The 21,398-nt window shown below is 37.7% G+C and overlaps 2 protein-coding genes across 2 annotated transcripts in view; one reads left to right on the forward strand and one right to left on the reverse strand.

Moving 5' to 3' along the window:
• Positions 1-1,485: 1,485 nt before the first annotated feature.
• Positions 1,486-5,500, reverse strand: LOC144962642 (uncharacterized). The gene is made up of 5 exons (XM_078895749.1): positions 4,821-5,500; positions 3,977-4,238; positions 3,186-3,629; positions 2,310-2,559; positions 1,486-2,090 (listed from the first exon to the last, which is right to left on the reverse strand). The coding sequence occupies exons 1-5, from the start codon at positions 5,131-5,133 to the stop codon at positions 1,497-1,499; spliced, it is 1,863 nt and encodes a 620-aa protein (XP_078751875.1). The 5' UTR covers positions 5,134-5,500; the 3' UTR covers positions 1,486-1,496.
• Positions 5,501-6,976: 1,476 nt separating this feature from the next.
• Positions 6,977-21,398, forward strand: part of LOC144965108 (succinyl-CoA:3-ketoacid coenzyme A transferase 1, mitochondrial-like) — a 16,623-nt gene continuing 2,201 nt past the window's right edge. The window contains exons 1-10 of the mRNA XM_078900049.1: positions 6,977-7,050; positions 9,848-9,997; positions 12,961-13,067; positions 13,568-13,736; positions 13,995-14,100; positions 15,291-15,385; positions 15,798-15,919; positions 16,250-16,325; positions 16,976-17,065; positions 18,421-18,501. Of these exons, the coding sequence (XP_078756175.1) occupies positions 6,985-7,050; positions 9,848-9,997; positions 12,961-13,067; positions 13,568-13,736; positions 13,995-14,100; positions 15,291-15,385; positions 15,798-15,919; positions 16,250-16,325; positions 16,976-17,065; positions 18,421-18,501 (1,062 nt within the window). The 5' untranslated portion in view covers positions 6,977-6,984. The remainder of the gene's footprint in view (positions 7,051-9,847; positions 9,998-12,960; positions 13,068-13,567; positions 13,737-13,994; positions 14,101-15,290; positions 15,386-15,797; positions 15,920-16,249; positions 16,326-16,975; positions 17,066-18,420; positions 18,502-21,398) is intronic.

Here is a 21,398-nt window from a genome sequence, read left to right on the forward strand (position 1 = left end):
TTGGAAGAGGAGAAGCCTTCACCAAGATTTTGGCGGCTCCAACCTTACCAGGAGTGAGGCAAAGGTATGTGCCAAGGGCAGAAGAAGATGGAAGAGTGCTGTCGAGGCCCTATGTTTCGCCAGGAGTCAAGAGGCATTAGTCAAAGTCAAAATAAGTCAAGTAATAGCCGAACAGAATCATGGACTTGATTTAACATTGTTGCAATGGACACTATTTTAATTGTGTGTTGTTTGAGAGTATTTAATGTTCATAACAACAATGAGCCCTTTACAATTTGGGTTAGCAGACCTGCAAATAGGAACACGTCGATCTCAACATATAACAAGTTAATCAAATCCCAGTATTCCGGAGGGAGAATTCGTTTTTAAAATCTATTCCGAGGGGGAGACTGAAATAATAAAGGCGTCAGCTGCATGTCAACACCGTAAAGTGAGCCAGCAGGGCGAGTGGCTTGCTCAAGGCCACACAGCGAGGCGGGTAGATGTACTCAGTACCTTTGGGGACGAATCAAAGAACTTACCACTGAGTTATATGTTTATTTTTATGTAATTCAAGCAAAGTCTACATTTGATGTGTTAAATACGATAAAACTATGTTTACCTTTGCATGATCCGAAAGACCAATTTTCTTACTAATTGTTGAAAACAATACCGGGTAAATAAAATCGAATCTAGCATAATATAAATGTTCATGCTGTGCTGTTGACATTGTTAACTTTGGGAAAGTGAATAAAACTTAAAGCAAAACTTTTGACATTAAAAAAAATCTTCGATCCTCTTAAATGTAATTGAGTGGATTAAAGCTCTGAAAAACAAAACGCGTAAGACACATTAGTGCTTGTTCCTTTGTTTGTGAAACGGATTGGATTGGATGGTAAGTGAAAATATCAGAATTCAACTCTTTTGATTCTACAATCAGAATATTATTATCAAATAACGCCTAACCCCCCCCCCCCCCCACGCCCCCTCATAGCTACTTAACATGCACTATGCAATCAACTTAACATACGCATTAAACAGTTTAAGCGTAGAAAGTCCATTACTGCTTGTTGGTTTCGTAGTCATTACTGTACTGTATGAATATGCACTTGTAGTTTACCATCTGCCGGGGGTATCAAATTTCAAGAAATAAGGTGAGGGCTGGCTAAAGAGTCACACATCCAATGCCACGTATTATATATCTGGCATCGCGGAAAATTGCCATTTGAAATCCCAAATTTTGCCAAATTTTGCCACAAAAAAATGACAATTTTGCCACAAAAAATAGAAAAATTTGCCACATTTTGCCGTAAAAATTGCCAAATTTTGCAAATTTTGTTAACTAATCGGATAACTTTTTTTCGTTCCCGGGGACCCCAAATACTACAATGATCTGAAGATGCACACAAAAGTCACTCAGGTGCAGATCAGAATGAAAAATGATTTAAAACATCAATCTTAATCTTATATCAAAACAAAAGTACGAAAAACCTGCAAAGAGGGGTATCAAAATTTAATTAAACAAGATATTCATAGGAAATAAAACTGTTATAATAAAGGAACACCAAAGCCTTTAAGTTTGCTTCGTTGAGCCGCCTTCTCCTGTCTGAAAATACAAGATTATAAATGGAGAAGGACCTCTCAGCATCAGCAGAATTAAGGCAGGTGTATATGTATCTCTTTGCCAGCGTAGCAAGATGGGGAACATCTGAGGTAACACTGTTCCAAAAAACAGTCAGATCAAGTGGAATGCCTCCAGATGCCGACACTGCTCTTGGACCAAGAGACTCTTTATATCGAAGTACTTCTACACGAGGTACTTCATGAATACCAGGAATGGTCAAAGAATCAATATCAGAGTCAGCAATGAACACTAAATTGCAAGGATTGAAGAAAGGTATCTCCTTCAATAATTCCATCCCTGGTTGGCCTTCCGTCGATGAATATTTCTCAAGCTTTTCATTGGCCAAAGAGAAAGCTTGACAAAAACTATCCTGGAGCTGAAGCTTGAGATGTTGGTCCAGGTCATGCGGACAGTGTCTTTCTACATCTTGTAGGGTCACATGGCAAGATGAAAACTGGTCCTTAATTTCCATGAGCTTTGACCACGCCTGGTGAAAATAGAAATAAGAATAAGGCAAGGATTAAAAAACATAAGAAAGTATTTTTGTTTTGTAATTCTTTTCTTGCTCTAGTCAAAGACATTCAACTATAATGTTGTGTCCAAAGGCAGAGTTTCAACAAAGATGGAATCGTTTCATTAATAATGATACCTGCTCTTAATCTTATAAAATAAGATTTAAAGGTAGGAGGAGAAAATGAATATTTACTGTCATGGCGATTGGACGTTGGCTTTGGAATACATCAGTAGCTACAACGATGGACTGAGACTGCTGGATTATAAAGCTCATCTCTGCTTGAATTAACTGGCGCTCCGACACCGAGCAGAGGATATCATTCAAGTAGACTAACGACTCTGGAGCCGTGCGCCCACAGTGCTCCATTTCCTTCGCAATGAATGTGGCAAAGTGCTGCAAATTTTTCTCATGGTATGAGACCGCTTCAAACCAACAATTCCATCTGGATTTTGAAAAGGAAGTAAAAGAAATGATGCATTTTTAATTCATTTGTTAAATTGAATTTTTATTTGAAAAGAAGATAACATTATACCTACTTAATCTATCAGTTTTTGGCCTTATAGTATAGTCTGTTGAATTTACCATCATCATATGACTTGACCTAGTGAGGACTAATGTTAGGCATTGACTTTAATGGTTGACTATGACCCTCTTACTTTACCCCGAAATAATTGTGCAAGATAGCTTCCAATATTTATTTTTAAAAATTCTAGTGCATTTTCTTATATCAATGGTTAAAGCAAACTAACTTTGAAATAAAAAAATGATGACAATCTAAAAAGATAACATAATGGAATAATCAATTCTATTAAGCCATAGCAAGCACTTTCCCAGTCAGATACTTAATTAAAGCTCATCTTTTCAACAAAAAAAAGGGAGCAGATTACTATAACTGTAACATGATACTACTAAATATGTTTACTAACATATCAAATTAGGTAATAAGAATGACTGACCCTCCTATTTGTCAATATCCAATATTAACAATGTGTCACCTTTAGGTGAAAAAAGTTTTTTTAAAGACCCAGATGAATCATGACCAAGAAAGGAAAATTCTCAAAATCTCACCGTGTAGCGATTGGGTTTGGAGGCATCTTTGGAGATTTGACGAGTGGTGTCAGGAATCGCAGATATCTTGCCTTTCTGGCATTGGCGTTCCAAAATATCGCATTTGCAGCTTTGACGAATTTGTTGGTGCGATTGAAGGGCTTTCTGAAGGCATCACCCACTAGGCTCATGATATGAGCCATGCATGTGATATGCGTAGCATTTGGCATGAGCCCTTTCAATACATCATTGAAAGCCTTCCTCATGTATGCTGCATTGTCTGTGTTTACGGTGACGACGTCAGTAAACTTGATGCCAGTGGAGACTAAGCATTCAATTATGGCCGTCGCAACGGTTGTGTGGTTTGTGACAGACAAAAATCTTGTGTCCAAGAGGTAACTTTGGACTTTGTCCACATCAGCGCTCAAGGGTTCCAGTGGTGCAGCTAAGACATTGAGGACAAACCTGAAAAGATAGGCGATACAAATAAGAGAAAACACAAAATAACATATAGGGAAGGATGCAAAAGTGATGATATCATAATTGCTCTCAGCATTTAATTATAGAATTCAAACTAAGGATTCGAACTGATCACTGTGTGTGTTGTGTTGTGTAGTACGCCCATATATATATTATATATATATATATATATATATATATATATATATATATATATATATATGATTGTGCGTGAGTGTGTGTGTGTGTGTGTGTGTGTGTGTATTCACCTGCCTCCTACTCCTATATATAAATTACTCTTTCGCTTTAGTTTCTACAAACATTGTCAGTCAAAAACAAAAAACAAAACCCACCTTCCAACATCATCAGACATTTCATCACAGATGATGGCCACAGGCTTGTTTATAACTTTCTTATACTTATACACCACTTCTTTTTTGTTGGTGAACTCCCTCTTTAAGTAGCATTCCTGCAGCTGATGAGCTTGTGGAATGGCACCACCGTTTTCAACTCTTGTCTGCAAGAAGTTTCTGACTGCTGGGTGGTCAACCTTCGATAAGGGAATGTTTGCTGCAGCAAACATTGAAACAACTTCATTGCAGATATCATTTCTTGCTGAAAGAAAGAAATTTAAAAAATAGTTTGTTAATATGAATAGCTTAAAAAAAATAAGCTTTATATGGCGCAATATCCACTAAACATGCTCAAAGCACTTTACAAGGGGTCCGTGGCCAACAGCAACATTTAACAGGTAGGATGGGACATGAAGCCTGTTAGGGGATATTACAATTTTTTTCGGACAGAGACAACGCTGTTAACGGCCAGGTACTCATTTTACACCTCCATTTCATGAGAGAATGTGAGTAAAGAGCCTTCTCCAAGGACTCAACTATGCACTGAGCGAGGCTCGAACCCAGGTCCTTCCGATCCTAAAGCGAGTGTCTTTTCACTATACCACAAGTAATAATAAAAAGAACAACAATGATAATAATAATAATAATAATAATAATAATAATAATAATAATAATAATAATAATAATAATAATAATCATCATCATCATCATCATCATCGTCATAATAATAATAATAGTAATAATAATACCCTCATCTTTTATATAGTTGTAATTGTATAGATTTATAGAGCAATATCCACCCAAAACTAAGTACTCATTTAGAGGGAAAGGGTGCACCACTCACCTTGCGTTGAAACTGTAGACGGTTTCTTCAAAACAGAATCCAATGTCCTCTGCTTCTTCACCGCTTCACTCTCATCCACGTCAGTGGCATGTGACCTCTTCATTCTTTCTTCTTTTGTTTTATGGTCTGCGGAATTGCGGTGGCTATCCACAGAAGACTTTCGTAAGTGGTCAATAACCTTGTTGCATGGTGTGCAGAATAGCTTTGAACCACTGACGTGGGTCCACTGGCTGTATTCTGAGTGTCGCTGGTGTGCAGTGACATGGCGAGCACATTTTGCCTTCTTCATGTCTAAACCAAGGAACTTGTCCATAGCGAGTTTGTAATCAACAAGTAGATGTAAGAGAAAAGAACGCCGGTAGCGAAACCAATTGAAGATAACAATAATAGCGTCACTCGTCACTAAGGTGAAAGTGAAAGTAGAAAAACTCCTTTTAATTGCAATGTAACGTCTGTTAGTAGTATGGCAGTTTAAAAACCAGACTGGGCAGCTTCCAGTAGCAGTTTAAACAGACCAGGAGCTATGAGAAAATGAAAGAAAGGGACGATGCTGACTTTCGGAAATTCGCCACTTTAAAAAAACCACTCGGGTTAAATAATGGTGAAAAATTTAGATTTTTCATGAAATTTGTAAAATTTGCGGTAAATTGCGGAAAAGTGCGAATTTTGCGGCCGCAAATTTGCCATTGCGGCCGCGAAAAGCCACGATGACAGATATATTCACAACACACACGTAAAGTAGAATAATATGTAATACTAAACGACCGCTTATGCTGTCATATCTAACACGGTACCAATACTTATAATAATAACAATAATAATAATAATAATAATAATAATAAATACGGCATTTATATAGAGCTTCACCCCGTTGCCCCAGGCCCTAGACGCTTTAAATGATAAAAAATATTGCTCACCTTATTTACGCAAGGTCTTAGATTCGACAAGGATTGATTGGTCATTGCTTCAATTGGTGACATAGTAGTTAGATGGTATTTAATATAGAATAGAATATAAAACGACCCTCATTTTGCTAAAAACTCTCAAACCTAGGACTTCGCGAAGTCCAAGGTTTGAGAGTATTTGCCAAAATGAAGGTAATTTTAATCGATCGATATTTGAAGGACGAGTTTTCTGACCAAAACGTTACACGTGATTCTTTTTTTTCCTGAGTATGGTATGACACTTAAACATCAACTGTTGACCAGTAATTGATATGGATGACTTACCTTGCGTGAAATTGCTTTATGAAAGTAATAAAGAAACAAGAATATAACAGCTTTAAAAAAAGAACAAAAAATACCAAACACGGAACGTTTCGTACTCAAAACCGTTCGTCAGCCAACAACACAAAACAATAAAGACATAAATACATTACTAAATTCCAGATTGACAACAATTGCAGCTGATACCACTCTTACTACTACTACTACTACTACTACTACTACTACTACTACTACTACTACTACTACTACTACTACTACTACTACTACTACTACTACTACTACGACTACTACTACCACTACTACTACTACTACTACTTCTACTACTACTACTACTACTACTACTACTACTACTACTACTACTACTACTACTACTACTACTACTACCACGTCAAAACACCGGCACAAAGAACTACATGCTAAAATATTCGTGATGCAATCGTCAACAAACGAACAGTATGAATAATTGACCTTAAGTGAAGCCATGGCATTTCATTGCTGTATCAATTATCGAGAGCTTGTATCGCCAGTGCATTTCGTAGATTAACTCTACACACGGATGTTTAAAATATAACAATCTTCGATACCCAACTATAAGTATATTCCAAAAACTAGCCTGAACGACTTCGTGGCGGCTTCTGTTGTCTAGCTTTCTGCTTTAAGAACAGAATAAAAAGAAAATTTTGAAACAAATGAATTCATTTTTTATTATTAGCATAGAAATAATTTCTTAAAATTACAACTGTGTCCAGTTTTGTTTTCTTCCTTTTACAAAGGACTTTATAAGTTATTACCGTAAATAATGCTAATTATGATATAAAATCATAGAAAAAAAAAACTAAGTTTGTTTATTCTTTCTCGTTTTTAATTAAATTTAAAAAAAAATTATTTTACTAATTTAAAATTCTTTAAAAGTGAATACACGTGTAAAAGCATCAGTTATGCAAGCCTACGGGTTTCCATCATCATTGATTCACGTTCTCAAACACGCGTGCCGAAATGATAAGGTAAGAGTCATCATACTGTTATCACTGCTTTAAGCATTTCCATTTAGATATCCATTTTTTTTACCAAAAAAAAAAAAAACAAAACAAAACAAAAAACATTTCAGTTAAGCTCGTGGCTCAGCGGTACGGTCTTTGCTTCGAACACAAAAGGTACCGAGCTCGACTACTCGTCTAGTTGCGTGGCCTTGAGCAAGTCACCTAGCCCTAGCTCACTTTGCGGCGCTGCACTGCGGCTGGCGCCTGTGTTATTCCAGTTTTCCATTGGAATAGACCCGAAAGACAAATCCCCCCCCCCCCCCCTGGGGATGTAGAAAGGGGATTTTATTATTATTAGTATTTTTTAAAAAATATTTCTGAAAATTGTTTTCCCTATTTTTTGTATGTTGTTTTCAACGTGAGAGTTAAAAAAAAAAATACAAATTCAGTTTACAGAACAGTTTACCTTCTACTGAGCGTCCTGATAGGTCAGTTGGTAAAGCACTCGCTTCACACGCAAAGGGACCGAGACCGAAATCCGGGATGCAGTCGATATTTTTTCTGACCCCTCTGTCCACCCAGCAGTGATTGGGTGGCTAGGTCTGTTAGATCTGGCGGAAAGTACTTTGACATTGACTGGCGTCCTATCCAAAGGGTAGTAAACAATTACTATTGTCCGTTCACGCTATAGAAACCGGGATAAACTCCGGCTCTATGGCCCGAATGGCTCCGAAGGACTACTTTTTAAAAAAAAATGTTTTACCTTTTTAAATAAATTTAAGGATTGTACCAAGGTAATGAAAAACAATAACATTTTATCGTTGATCAAATAAATAAGATTGAATTTTTAAGAAATTACTTATTTCATATTTCCAAAAATTTTTTTTTTTTAAATGAGCTTTTCTATAGCGCAATGTCGACTTAATGTATTCAAAGCGCTTTACAAGAGGTCCTTGACCAACAGCAACATGTATCACGTAGAACGATAGATGACGCCTGTTATGCGATATTGCATTTTTTCCCGACAGAGACAACGCTGTTAACGGCCAGGTACTCATTTTACACCTGATAAGGTGAGAGAATGTGAGTAAGGAGCCTTTTCCAAAGAATCAACTATACGATGAGCGAGGCTCGAACTCAGGACCTTCCGATCCGAAAGCGAGTGTCATACCACAAGACCACATAGCCGCACATTTCACATTTGTATTCTTGCTTTTCATCAGTTCCCCTTGATAATTTGTTGTTGTTGTTGTTATTGTTGTTGTTGTTGTTGTTGTTGTTGTTGTTGTTGTTGTTGTTGTTGTTTTCAACCTATGATTGAGTGATTGCGTTAGGTACGTACATGATTCATTCCCTTGATCACGGAGTTAAGCAATTCACTCGAGTACAGTTTCCTTAAACGCGCTTTCCTCGAACTTATTTGAATGTCCCAAATTGTTTCCTTATTAATCCTTGTACACGGTTTCCTCGAAACTACGGTTTCTTCGACCTTTTTTATATTCCTTTCCTCCAGAGGTTCAGGTAAGCCGTGCTCGAAAGTGGTTACAAGAGCCCATCAAGACGGGACGAATTTCCCAATCTTGAGATTTTGTGTTTTCTAACAGCTGCTTAATGAGAGTTTTTCTCATCTATAGATAGTATGCAGATGACGTCACTCAGGCCTTTGTTATTGTTTTTGCCATCCGCGTTTGTGAGTTGTTCTCACTAAACTGTATTAACCAGACTATAAAAGTTCATGGTTACACAGAGTTTGTGTGTTGGTCCGTTATACTTCCGGATGGCAATGTTGTGAACTCCTTGGCCAAGCGCATTCTATCTATATACATGGCATGCAACACACACAAATGACACAATGGGCATGATCTATATAACATTTCCATGTGCTCTAGGTCATTGGTCACATTGCAAAATGTGCCTGAAGCAGGGCTCGAACCCGGGACCTTCCGGATCACAGTGTAATGCCTTACCCACCCGGCCACCCCCCCCCCTCCCCCCGCTCAATAATCAATGAAAGCGAAAAGAATACCACACAACATTAAAAAAGAGAAGTGGATAAGTGTGTATGAAAGGTGCCAGACAAAGCAAGAAAGAAATATACAAGAAAAACAAACCGTCCCAAAAAATGTATTTTATTTCAATTCTAATTCAACTGTTTTCCAGGGCACCTTGATGGAAAAGATAATAAATGTGGATTATCAATTCTAATTCGACTGTTTTCCAGGGCACCTTGATGGAAAAGATAATAAATGTGGAATCTATTCTAATTCGTCTCTTTTCCAGGGCACCTTGATGGAAAAGATAATATATGTGGATTATCAATTCTAATTCGACTGTTTTCCAGGGCACCTTGATGGAAAAGATAATAAATGTGGAATCTATTCTAATTCGTCTCTTTTCCAGGGCACCTTGATGGAAAAGATAATATATGTGGATTATCAATTCTAATTCGACTGTTTTCCAGGGCACCTTGATGGAAAAGATAATAAATGTGGAATCTATTCTAATTCGTCTCTTTCCAGGGCACCTTGATGGAAAAGATAATATATGTTGATTATCAATTCTAATTCGACTGTTTTCCAGGGCACCTTGATGGAAAAGATAATAAATGTGGAATCTATTCTAATTCGTCTCTTTTCCAGGGCACCTTGATGGAAAAGATAATATATGTGGATTATCAATTCTAATTCGACTGTTTTCCATGGCACCTTGATGGAAAAGATAATAAATGTCGAATCTATTCTAATTCGCGTCTTTTCCAGGGCACCTGTGATGGAAAAGATAATATATGTGGATTATCAATTCTAATTTGACTGTTTTCCAGGGCACCTTGATGGAAAAGATCAGGGCTGGAGGAGCGGGAATTCCAGCATTTTTCACCCCAGTAGGATATGGAACTCTTGTTCAAAAAGGAGGGATGCCCTTAAAATATAATGCCGATGGTAGCTTAGCCCTGGAAAGTAACCCGAAAGAGGTAAGGCCAATTTAAAGAAATGAACGAGAGTGTATGAATGGTGCCAGACAAAGAAAGAAAGAAAAATACAAGAAAATAAAAACTACCCAAAAAATCAGTCGACTTCGACTTGGGATCGAACCTAAACCCTTCTGATTACCGGTCAGACGTGCTACCATTACACCACAGAGGCTCCGGAGACACTCGTTTATTTCTTTGTCTTCCACCAGTGCCTGCTCCTTAATTTCTTTATTTCATAAGACCAGTATAGCTGATTTACCGACTGTAGGAGGCCACCGCCTTCCAGCATATCAATATTGGTTTAACCTAGTGCTTAAAATCCAATTTGAATATTAACTTATAAAATTAAATCTAAAATATATAGGTACCCTCACTGAGAACAAAGTTCGGATAGGAACAATTAAATATAGACAATGAGTGATCATGGAGAGGCTTCTGATGGGAACAATATAGACAATGAGTGATAATGGAGAGGCTTCGGATGGGAACAATAAAGACAATGAGTGATAATGGAGAGGCTTCGGATGGGAACAATATAGACAATGAGTGATAATGGAGAGGCTTCGAGTGGGAACAATATGGACAATACAGAGTTATAGTTACACGCCGAAGCAGGACGACCGATCGACTTACCGATCACGTGTTCAATTTTTTCTCGCGTCCTCTCGTCTAATCTCGTCACTCCGGAATAGAAAGAGGAGGTGGGGCTTACAATATGATATAACGCAATGAAAGTTCTGTCCGATGACGGGTGGGGGGATATCACCTCTCCAAAACTTACCTTATTATATGAGATTTTGAGATTCTTATCCAATCATCGATTGCTCGTTTGACAGTTCGCTTGTGAACAGTTAGGAGACCATCTCTTGATTTATGGGCAGGCGGCTTTGCGTAAAAGCGGTGAGTGTTGTATACATCAAAGAGTACCGCTGACCGATGGGTAAATAGTGGTTGTGTATCCCAAAAGCCCTGCCGACTCCACTGCAAGGTCTTGTATGTAATAGTTGCGTCACCATCTCAAAGCTCAGGAATTAATTAGTGAGGCAGGACTCTCAGTATATATATATATATATATATATATATATATATATATATATATATATATATATATATATATATATATATATATATATATCAAAAAAACAAACAACGCTTTTGAATCACACGAGATACATCGGTGTGCACGTCGCATTGAGAATTGAAAAATGAGATAAAAATCAAGAACATCGACCGGAAAATAAAGAAACTATCATTAAATTTTTAAAAAATGAGCAATATTTTTTTCAAAATCAATCTACTAGAAATTTTTTTATTTATTTCTAAACCTATTTTCGTGAAATAAAGATAAATGTTCTCCTTTTTGCAAGCTGATTCAAACAATGTGGTTTTCAAATTTATCGTATACGTAATCATTTGGAAGCTACAGAGAAAGGTGTTTTTGTGTAATCCCTTTCACACACACACACGCGCGCGCACACACACACACACACACAAACACACACACATATACAAACAATACACAAACAATACACATCCCTGGTCATCTATTGCCTATATTATTAATGTTAATGTATACATCCCATGCTGATTGGCACTACCCCCCCCCCCCCCCCCCCCCCCCCCCCCAACCATTTCCACCATCTAAGTACCAGCGGCCTTTTCTCTTTGATTTCCTATCATGGTCTACCCGAAGCCCAACACCTCGGTCGTTTGTGGGTCAAACCCCCCTCCCCCCTCCCCCCACCTTCCCCCGTAATCAATTTATAATTTTCTCTCCGTATAGAGCGCCACATGCACAATTATATACTATTGAATGACACTGACCTTGCCCCTCCCCTAACATATGGTAGGGGGAGGCCTGAGGTAGTCTCCATTCTTTCCTTCTCCGTTTCTTGTCAGCTGAAGCCAACAGCAACCCAAGCTATCCTCTATCACGTGACCTTAGATCCGATGCGGCATACCGCTTGAGAGTCTATCCAGATCTCGTTCATGGTCACGTGAGAAGGCTACATCCGTTCGGGTTCGGCGTTCGGCGTCTCGTTCGGCCCGATTTCGTTAAAAGCCTAATGAGTGATAATGGAGAGGCTTCGGATGGGAACAATATAGACAATGAGTGACAATGGAGAGACTTCGAAGCCTCTCCATTATCACTCTTTCGTTAGTATTGACTCTCTTCTAACGATAATCAGCAATGACAACAAAAAGAAAAAGACACATTTTTTTCTTGGATAGAAAAAGTAAAGTGAGTATTTCTGACTCATACATAAGGGAACAACACAAAACAAAGGTTCGGCACTTGGCGTTGGTCAGGAGACAAACAAACAAAAAAACACACACACACATTTTTCTTTTTATTGTGATAGGATAATAAAGCTGTTTTATGTAAATTTTGTTTAAGTCGATCATCACTTTTTAAACAATATTAATTTTGATGATACTGTAAGCATGCAAAACCACACAATCATTTGTCTGTGATTACTAGAACCACTTATTCTGAATCATTTACCACTGATTTCAGTGATCAAAACCCCAATTTAATCAGAAAGGTTCTACATAATATTGTCCCAGACAAAGCAAGTAGATGAGCACAATTTTCCGCTAAACGTGCTCAAAGCACTTTACAACGGGTCTCTCGCCATTGTAGTGCAAGATAGGACTTTTGTTTGGCGATATTACATTTTTTTCGACAAAGACAACGCTGTTAACGGCCAGGTACTCATTTTACATCTGACAATGGTGAAAAAATGCGAGTTTAAGACCATTTTCCAAGGACTTAAATATGCACGGCTCAGATTTGATCTAAAACCTTGGACCTTCCGGCCCGAGTGCGAGTGTCATACCACAAGGCCATAGCTGCACAAACAGGAAAAGTCATATCATCCTGCAAAGCTTCCGCCCTTCTCGAGAAATCAGTTATTGTCTCTCATATCTAATCTTATTTTTGTTTGAACTTTAAACTTCAGGGCCGCAACATTGGTGGAATAAACTGTATCATGGAGGAAGCCATCACAGGAGAGTTTGCCTTGATCAAAGCGTGGAAGGCAGACAGAGCTGGTAATTTGATTTTCAGGTATAGTATAATAATGTGTAGTCATGAACATTCGAAGCTTGAAAGTTGTCTGAATAAATGAGTACCGTTCTTTTCTTATATTTCACATGATAAGGGGTGGAAAAAACCCACTCAGGATCGTGTTTATTTTTTCCCTTGTAATTTTTAAATCATCCCTTTCCATTTCAAGTACTTTAAATAAGCGCACTGTAGTATGCACTTGGCTAAGATGCTCACAACATTGTCATCCAGAAGTATAACGGCCAACATACAAAACTATGTGTAACCTTAAACGTTTACAGTACGGTTAATACAATGTAGTGAGAATTACTCATAAATGCGGATGAAAAAAAAAACAATAACAAAGACCCAAGTAACGTCAACTTCATTCTATCTATAAGTTACAGGTAGCAAATTATTTTTCGCAAATTATATCGTTGCCTTGCATTTAGAACGTAATAGTATGTTAATTGTGAAAAAAGAATGTTCTCATTGCTCTCACATAAACATTTTGATTTTAGAAAAACTGCTCGCAATTCAAACCCCACAATGAGCAAGGCAGGGAAAATAACGATAGCGGAGGTCGAGGAGATAGTGGAGACAGGCACCATTGCGGAGGATGACGTTCATATCCCACACGTTTTTGTACAGAGGATTATAAAAGGATTCAAATACAGAAAACCGAAGAGGGTGAGCGATACATATGTTTGACTCTGCGGTTTTGTTCTGATTATTTATTTGTATTGTTTTGTGTCTTTGTTTGTTTATTTTTTGTTTGATGTTTTTTTTTTTTGTGATTCATCAATTACTAGCTGTCCACATTTTCAGGTATGATAACCTGACGCAATTATGGGTTTGATGTAACATTTGTTGTACTGGGTGGTTTGGGAGCACGTCCGGAATTCCAAAAAGCAAAAGTGTAAGAATAGTATATTCTTCAATTTTCAGCGTGCCGCAGTTAAAAGTGCCGAGAAGCAAAACTACAGCCTAGATCATCAGATGACGGACAGAATTCTTAAAAGAGCTGCCCTTGAAGTCAAGGATGGAATGTACAGTATCCTTTTTCAAGAGGACACGATAAGGGAAACGAGCCTAAGGGAAAAGCATTAACCCTCTCCTTACCATCCATTGGAAAATCGTCACATTCGTTACAATGCAACCGGCAATTTTCTCATTCTGATTTCTCTTGTACATCACAAAATGTAAAGAAATACTTTGATTACAGCTATAGATACTAAACACTCTGTTGTAGACATAATTTTGCTGGACAACATTCTGTATAGAATACACTTGTTACTTTTTTGTTTGAGTAAGAAAAGTCTATTTTTTGTGTCGGGTGGGTGTGGATTTTCGGGGGAAATTCTAAAAGTGGCTGGTAAGGAGAGAGTTTAGCAAAAGTTGGTCATCAAGGGTTTCTTCAGATTTTAAAGTTTTCCTCAATGAATAGAAAAAACTCACATTTAGCTTGAGCATTAAAATGGAGCAATATCCACGTAACGTGCTCAAAGTGCTTCAAATGGTGTCCATAACTAACCGCAACACTAAACATGTTTTCAGATCTTTAGATCTTGGGGATAATTTATCTATGTCATCTTGGTCAATGAATTCCATTTTATATGGGGCAGCGTTGTTCAGCGCCACCGTCATTGCTTCGTACCCGAAAGGGACCGAGCTCGATCACTCACCTCTGCGCTGTGTGGTCTTGAGCAAGTCACCTCGCCCTAGCTCATTTTGCGGCGCTGCATCGCGGTTGACGCCTGGGTTATTCCAGTCTTCCCTTGGAAAAGACACTAGAGACAAATTTCCCCTATGGGATGAATAAAGGGAATTTTATTTAATTTATCATTTTGTTTTGAAATTCATTTTTTGGAGTCCGATTTACCCTGACGTAATACCGCTTTGAGGGAGGGGGTTGGCCGAGTGGTTAAGGCACTGCACTGTGACCCGGAAGGTTCCGGGTTCGAGCCCCTCTTCAGGCATTTTCGTTTTTTTCATTGGGCAAGATTATTATCCCCCAATTTGCTCACTTGGGCAAGATGGCTGATTCCTGTTGACATCAGGCATCTTGTTTGATGAATTATCTTTATTCCTTTGTGGAATGCCTAAGCGATAACTTATAATGTCTTGGCGGTAGTGCATAATTATTCTTTTTATTACCCCTATGGGACTTTGGGTCACCTATTATATAATTCGATCACCTTTCGAATCACACATGTAAGATTTCTTTAACTCCATGGGGTTTAGTCAATCTTGGATGCGGACTGCCTTCATTGGTCAGAAATTATATCAAGCCTGATTCTTCAGTATTTCTACAAAGTGACATTGGAGCTCTTGAATTGGTAAGTAGTCTCCAATAGACACTTAGATAACCACGAAGAGAACGATAAAAGGAGTAAATGTTACTCATATCTAAGGGAACAACACAGTTGAGAGAAAGAGAGAGAGAGAGAGAGAGAGAGAGAGAGAGAGAGAGAGAGAGAGAGAGAGAGAGAGAGAGAAACTTTGACGAATGTGAAACCAGAGCATTAATCAGAAAAGTTAATGAAATATATGATTCATACATATATATTATATAATTGTAATATCGACTTACTAACTGGTGTCACGTCTCGTCCTAAATATTAAGTGTTGCTGTAGGCTAGCTAGGGATCCCTTCCTTGTAAAGTGATTTCAGCACGTTTAGTGGATATTGTGCTACCTAAAAGCTCAAGTTTTTTGTTTGTTTGTTTTTTTTTTTTAAATCTTTGACAGGGTCCACTAGCCAAAGAAGAGAATGACGATCCGGACTTTGTGGATGAAGCAGGACGTGCGGCTACTTGTATTGGTGGCAGCTCATTCTTTGCGACCGATGAATCTTTTGCTATGAGTAGAGGGTGTGTTCATCTGTAATCGAATACCTCAAAAACGATATGGTATCGTGGTGAACTCAGACTGAACATTCTAGTATCTAGCAATTCTTTATCTTTTTAAAGGTTGGGGGTTACCAATGTACCGTCCAGCCCATGTTAAAATAATAATAATAATAATAATAATAATAATAATAATAATAATAATAATAATAATAATGAATAATAATAAATATAATAATAATAATAATAATAATAATAATAATAATAATAATAATAATAATATAATAATAATAATAATAATAATAATAATAATAATAATAACATAATACACATATTATGATATTTCACCCTCAGAGTCCATCTAGATTTGACTATTCTTGGAGCAATGGAAGTGTCGGAATGCGGTGATCTGGCGAACTGGATCGTCCCCGTGAGTTGTGGTCATGACGGCCATGGTTGTGGTCTTGCTTGTTTGCTTGTTGAAATCAGTAAACTGTCTTTTTCTGGAAAGAGACGCATTAAAAAATTTGGCCAGAAAACTCATCTTTCAAATATCGATCGATTTAAATGACGCTCGTCTTGGCAAACAAAATCTCAAACCTCGGACTTCAACGAAGGTTTAAGATTATTTTGCTAAGATGAGGTTCATTTTATTCGATTGAGATTTGAAAAATGATTTTTCTAACCAACATTTTAAGTACGTGTTGTGTTTTTTTTTGTTTGTTTTTTGTTTTTTTTTTTGTTTTTTAAATTTTTTTTTTATTTTGAATTTTTTTTTAAAAATGTTTTAATTTATAATTTAGAATAAATGTGTGCGCTTGGCTAAGAAGCTCACAACATTGCCATTCAGAAGTAGGTATAGATAGTATGCGCTTGGCTAAGGAGTTCACAACAATGCCATTCGGAAGTATAACGGACCAACACACAAAACTTTATGTAACCATGATCGTTTATAATAAGGTTAATACAGTTTAGTGAGAATTACTCATAAACGCGGATGGGAAAAAGCAATAACAAAGACCTGAGTGACGTCAACGTCATTCTACCTATAGGTTAAACTCTTGTCATAATTATTTGCAGGGCAAAATGGTAACAGGTATGGGTGGAGATATGGACCGGGTGTCCCATAAAAATACAAAAGTCATCATCGCAATGGAACACACTTCCAGGGTAGGTATACATCATCATCATCATCATCTTTATCATCAGCATCATCATCATCATCATCATCATGATCTGCATCATCATCACATTCATCATCAAAATCATCATCATTATCATCATCATCATCATCATCATCATCATCATCATCATCATCATCATCATCATCATCCTATTAATAATCATTATCATCATTACAATCACCACCGCCACCATCACCATCATGAGATAACTATCACCAGTGTGGAACTGTATACTTTAGAAAACACGTATTTAAAATTTTAGCCAGAAAACTCGTCCTTCAAATATCGATCGATTGAAATGACCCACGTTTTCCTAAAAACTCTCCAACTTGAGACTATGTTTTCATAAAACTGTCAAACCTGGGACTTCACGTAGTCCCAGGTTTGGGAAATCTTAGGAAAATGACGGACATTTAATTGATTGGTATTTGAAGGACGAGTTTTCTGGCCAAAGTTTTAAAAGAGAGTATTTAAGAGTACGCCAATATAATCGTCAACTTTACACTTACCTATACTAATGGCCCCTTTAGACGTACAGACTTTTCGTACACGGTCCGACGAATATAGATTAGACGCGGTGGATATGTGTCACCGTAAATCGACAGATATTATGTCGACGAGAGAAGTTACGTTTAGACGTACAGTTAATTGCTCCGCGTCGGATCTGGGACATAATTCACACACACACACACACACACACACCACACAAAACATATATATATATATATATATATATATATATATATATATATATAGATATATATATATCGTCACATTTGCTACGACATTGTTCTTATTCAGATTTATTTTGCACATCACAAACTTTGAAGAATGATCTTTGTTTGATTAATAAATTTGATTAATACATACAGTTGTTTTGTAGAGAGCTTGTTTTAGTTTAAAAAATTTTTTTTTTTTGCTGGGTAAGCCTGCCATTTTGGGAAAATGCTGAAAGGGATCGGTAAGGAGAGAGTTAAGGGAGTTCCTCCAATTGGATTCAATAGTCTGATGTCACGTGGCCCAGCAACGGCGACCATAGTGGTTCTAAACAAAGAAAATCGGTACTTTTTATTCTTCATGCTGGCTAGAACTTTTCATATGTCTTGTGATCACAATGTGTAAAAGTCAAAACACGATAAGATTTATAATTTTTTTTCCCTCTGGACACGCTTTTTTGCTCGTCGGAGAAATATTTCATAAGGGCGTCCGCTATTGTTCCGATAGTTTAGAGCCAGTTACTTAGTTACCATGCATCGTTACGAGGGAAGTGACGTTACGACTGATGAAGCGTATTGGCTTTACTGGTTTGAATGAGATTCTTTAATATTCTATTGAATACAGGATGGGAAACCCAAAATCCTTAAAGACTGCACCCTGCCTCTTACAGCCGAAGGATGTGTTAACATGGTGATTACTGAAATGGTAAGAATGTGTGAGAATATAAACATAAAAACAAAACTAGTGCATTTGTATAGAGCAATATCCACTAAACGTGCTCAAAACGCGTGACAAGCGATCCCCTTCAAACAAGAAACACTAAAATCAAAGAAATTAAGGAACAGACACAAGTATAAGATAAAAATCTGAAAAAGTGTGTATGAAATGTGTCTGGTACTTTTCATACTCACTTGTTCGGGTTTTTATCAAGAAACACTTAACATGTAGGACGAGACATGACGCCTGTTAGGCGATATTACATTTTTTTTCCCGACAGAGACAACGCTATAAATGGTCAGGTACTCATTTTACACTTGAGTACGGTAAGGTAAGAGAGTGTGGGTAAAGTGTCTTTTCCAAGGTTTCAACTATGCGCCCCTTAGAGAGGGACTTGAACCCTGGACCTTCCAATCCGAAGGTGAGTGTCACAGCACTGGACCACATAGTCGGACAAATCCACGCTGATTATATTCCACACATGTGACCAGTTATCTCAAAACGGTATTATAAAGACCAACTACGGAAAGTTTTGGGTTCAATACATTTCCTCAGCCAATTACGAAAACAATAAAAACATATTCGTCAGCTTTACTCGTACCTATAGTAAAGCAGTTCCTCCAATTGGCTTGAATGAGAATATTTAATATTATATTGTGGTAACATGATGGGAAACCAAAATTCCTTAAAGACTATACCCTGGGCATTACTTATACACCAAGACCAGACAGATGACAAGAAAGTATTAACAGACCCGCCGAGAACTACGAAAAATCTTTCTTTGATTCAATAAATCTTGTGAAAATAACTGAAAATATTCCTTCGAACCTATATTATAATTCAGGCATTTGGAGCATATTTTGGATCGTGCTAAAGGCAAATGATTTATTTCTAAAGCAAGTTAAAGTGACGTTTTCTTGTTTTCCTTGGAAACTACGACTTTTTGAAATTTCAAGTTGGCAGCACATGTTCTGTATTATTATTTCCTGACGTCTATCTGGATTACAAAAAAAATAAAAATTAATAAATAAATAAAATAAAATAAAATAGTCACTCATAGCCGTTAGGTCCCATGGAGCCGGAGTTTATCCCGGTTTCTAAAGCGTGAAACGTAAAATAGCAATTGCTTTCTACCCTTTGGATAGGACGCGGGTCTGTCGTTAAGTACTTTCCACCAGATCTAATTGACCCAGTTACCAATTCACTGCTGGATAGACAGGGAGATCAGAAAAAAAAATCCCAGCTGCAACCAGGATCGATATCGATCCCTTTGCGTCTGAAGCGAGTGCTCTTCCAACTGACCTATCGGGACCCCCCATCTGTATTTTAAGTGGTGTATTATTGTTTTTATTGTTTTGGGATTTTAGCCTGGGACGTTCCGGTTGTTTTTTTCGATTTTGTTCTTTTTCGAAGTTGTTTTACATTAAATTTTGTTCACAGGAGTAGCAAGGTCAGATAGATCCGGCGGAAAGTACTTTGCGATAGACTGGCGTCCTATCCAAAGGGTAACAAACAATCTCGATTGTACAATTCACGTCATAGAAACCGGGATATAAACTCCGGCTCCATAGGCCTAATGGCTCTGAGGGACAACTTATCGCCCCCCCCCCCCTCCTACCCCTTCCCCCCACCCCGACCCCCTAAGTAGCATTTACATATGAGTGTTAAAATGGCCTTAATATAATGAATAGTGAATAACCATTGGGATTACTGCTAAAAGAACAGGTGCAAGTTAATGATATAATGGTAATATTTACCTTAAGAGTCATATTATTATTAATAATTTTATCGGACAACCGGTGCGGCTTTGTGGTCTTGTGGTATGACACTCGCTTTCGGATCGGAAGGTCCTGGGTTCGAGCCTCGCTCGGCGCATAGTTGAGTGGGCCCTTGGGAAAAGCTCTTTACTCATATTCTCTCACGGTACTGAGGTGTAAAATGAGTACCTGGCTGTTAAAAGTATTGTCTCTGTCCGAAAAAAAAACCCAACAAACTTAAATCGCATAACTGGCGACATGTCAAGTCCTACATGTTAAGGGCTGCTGTTAGCCACGGACCCCTTGTAATGCGCTTTGAGAAAGCTCAAGTAATTACTTCTATAAATAGCTATTTGTAAATGACTGAATGAACGATCATTACTGAAATTACCGTAAGGTTGCGCAAATATTGTGAGGGCTAAAAATTGATAAATTTGCGAAGTCACAGGTTTGAGAGTTGTTTGCAAGGTGAGGCATTAAAAAAACAAAACAAAAACAAACGTGAGCTTCTATATAGAGCAATATCCACTAAACGTGCTCAAAGCGCTTTACAAAGGGTCCCTGACCAACAGCAACACGTAACAAATAGAACGAGACATGACACCAGTTAGGCGATATTACAATTTCTCCGACAGAGACAACGCTGTAAACGGCCAGGTACTCATTTTACACCTGAGTACGGTGAGAAAATGTGAGTAAAGAGTTGTTTTTTTCCCCCAAGGACTCACTATGCGCCGAGCAAGGCTCGAACCCAGGGATCTTCTGATCCGCGAGGCTCGAACCCAGAGATCTTCCGATCCGCAAGCGAGTGTCATACCACAAGATCACATAGCGGCAACGGGTGTCCCATATAAATAATAATAATATGACTTTAGGTAATTTAATTATTATAATAATATCATTGACTTCCGAAATCTGGCCAAAATTTAAATACGTGTTGTTGCTGAGTACGGCATCGTTATTTGCTTAATTTGAATGGATTGGTGTTGTTGTTATGCGTTAAGAGCTTTATTGTATAGATAGTATGCGCTTGGCTAAGAAGCTCACAACATTGTCATCCGGATGTATAACGGACCAACACACAAATCTATGTGTAACCTTACAGGTTTATAGTCTGGTTAATACAGT

The sequence above is a fragment of the Berghia stephanieae genome, chromosome 1 (assembly GCF_034508935.2).
Source record: "Berghia stephanieae isolate SIO BIC M18660-M18661 chromosome 1, UCSD_Bste_1.3, whole genome shotgun sequence".
NCBI classification, from domain to species: Eukaryota; Metazoa; Mollusca; class Gastropoda; order Nudibranchia; family Aeolidiidae; genus Berghia; species Berghia stephanieae.

Coding starts and splice junctions, on each gene's coding strand:
- LOC144962642 (XM_078895749.1), bottom strand. CDS start 5,133: ATGGACAAGTTCCTTGGTTTAGACATGAAGAAGGCAAAATGTGCTCGC. Junction 3,630..3,976: donor ATGTCTGATGATGTTGGAAG/GTGGGTTTTGTT, acceptor CTATCTTTTCAG/GTTTGTCCTCAATGTCTTAG. Junction 2,091..2,309: donor AACGTCCAATCGCCATGACA/GTAAATATTCAT, acceptor TATTTTCACCAG/GCGTGGTCAAAGCTCATGGA.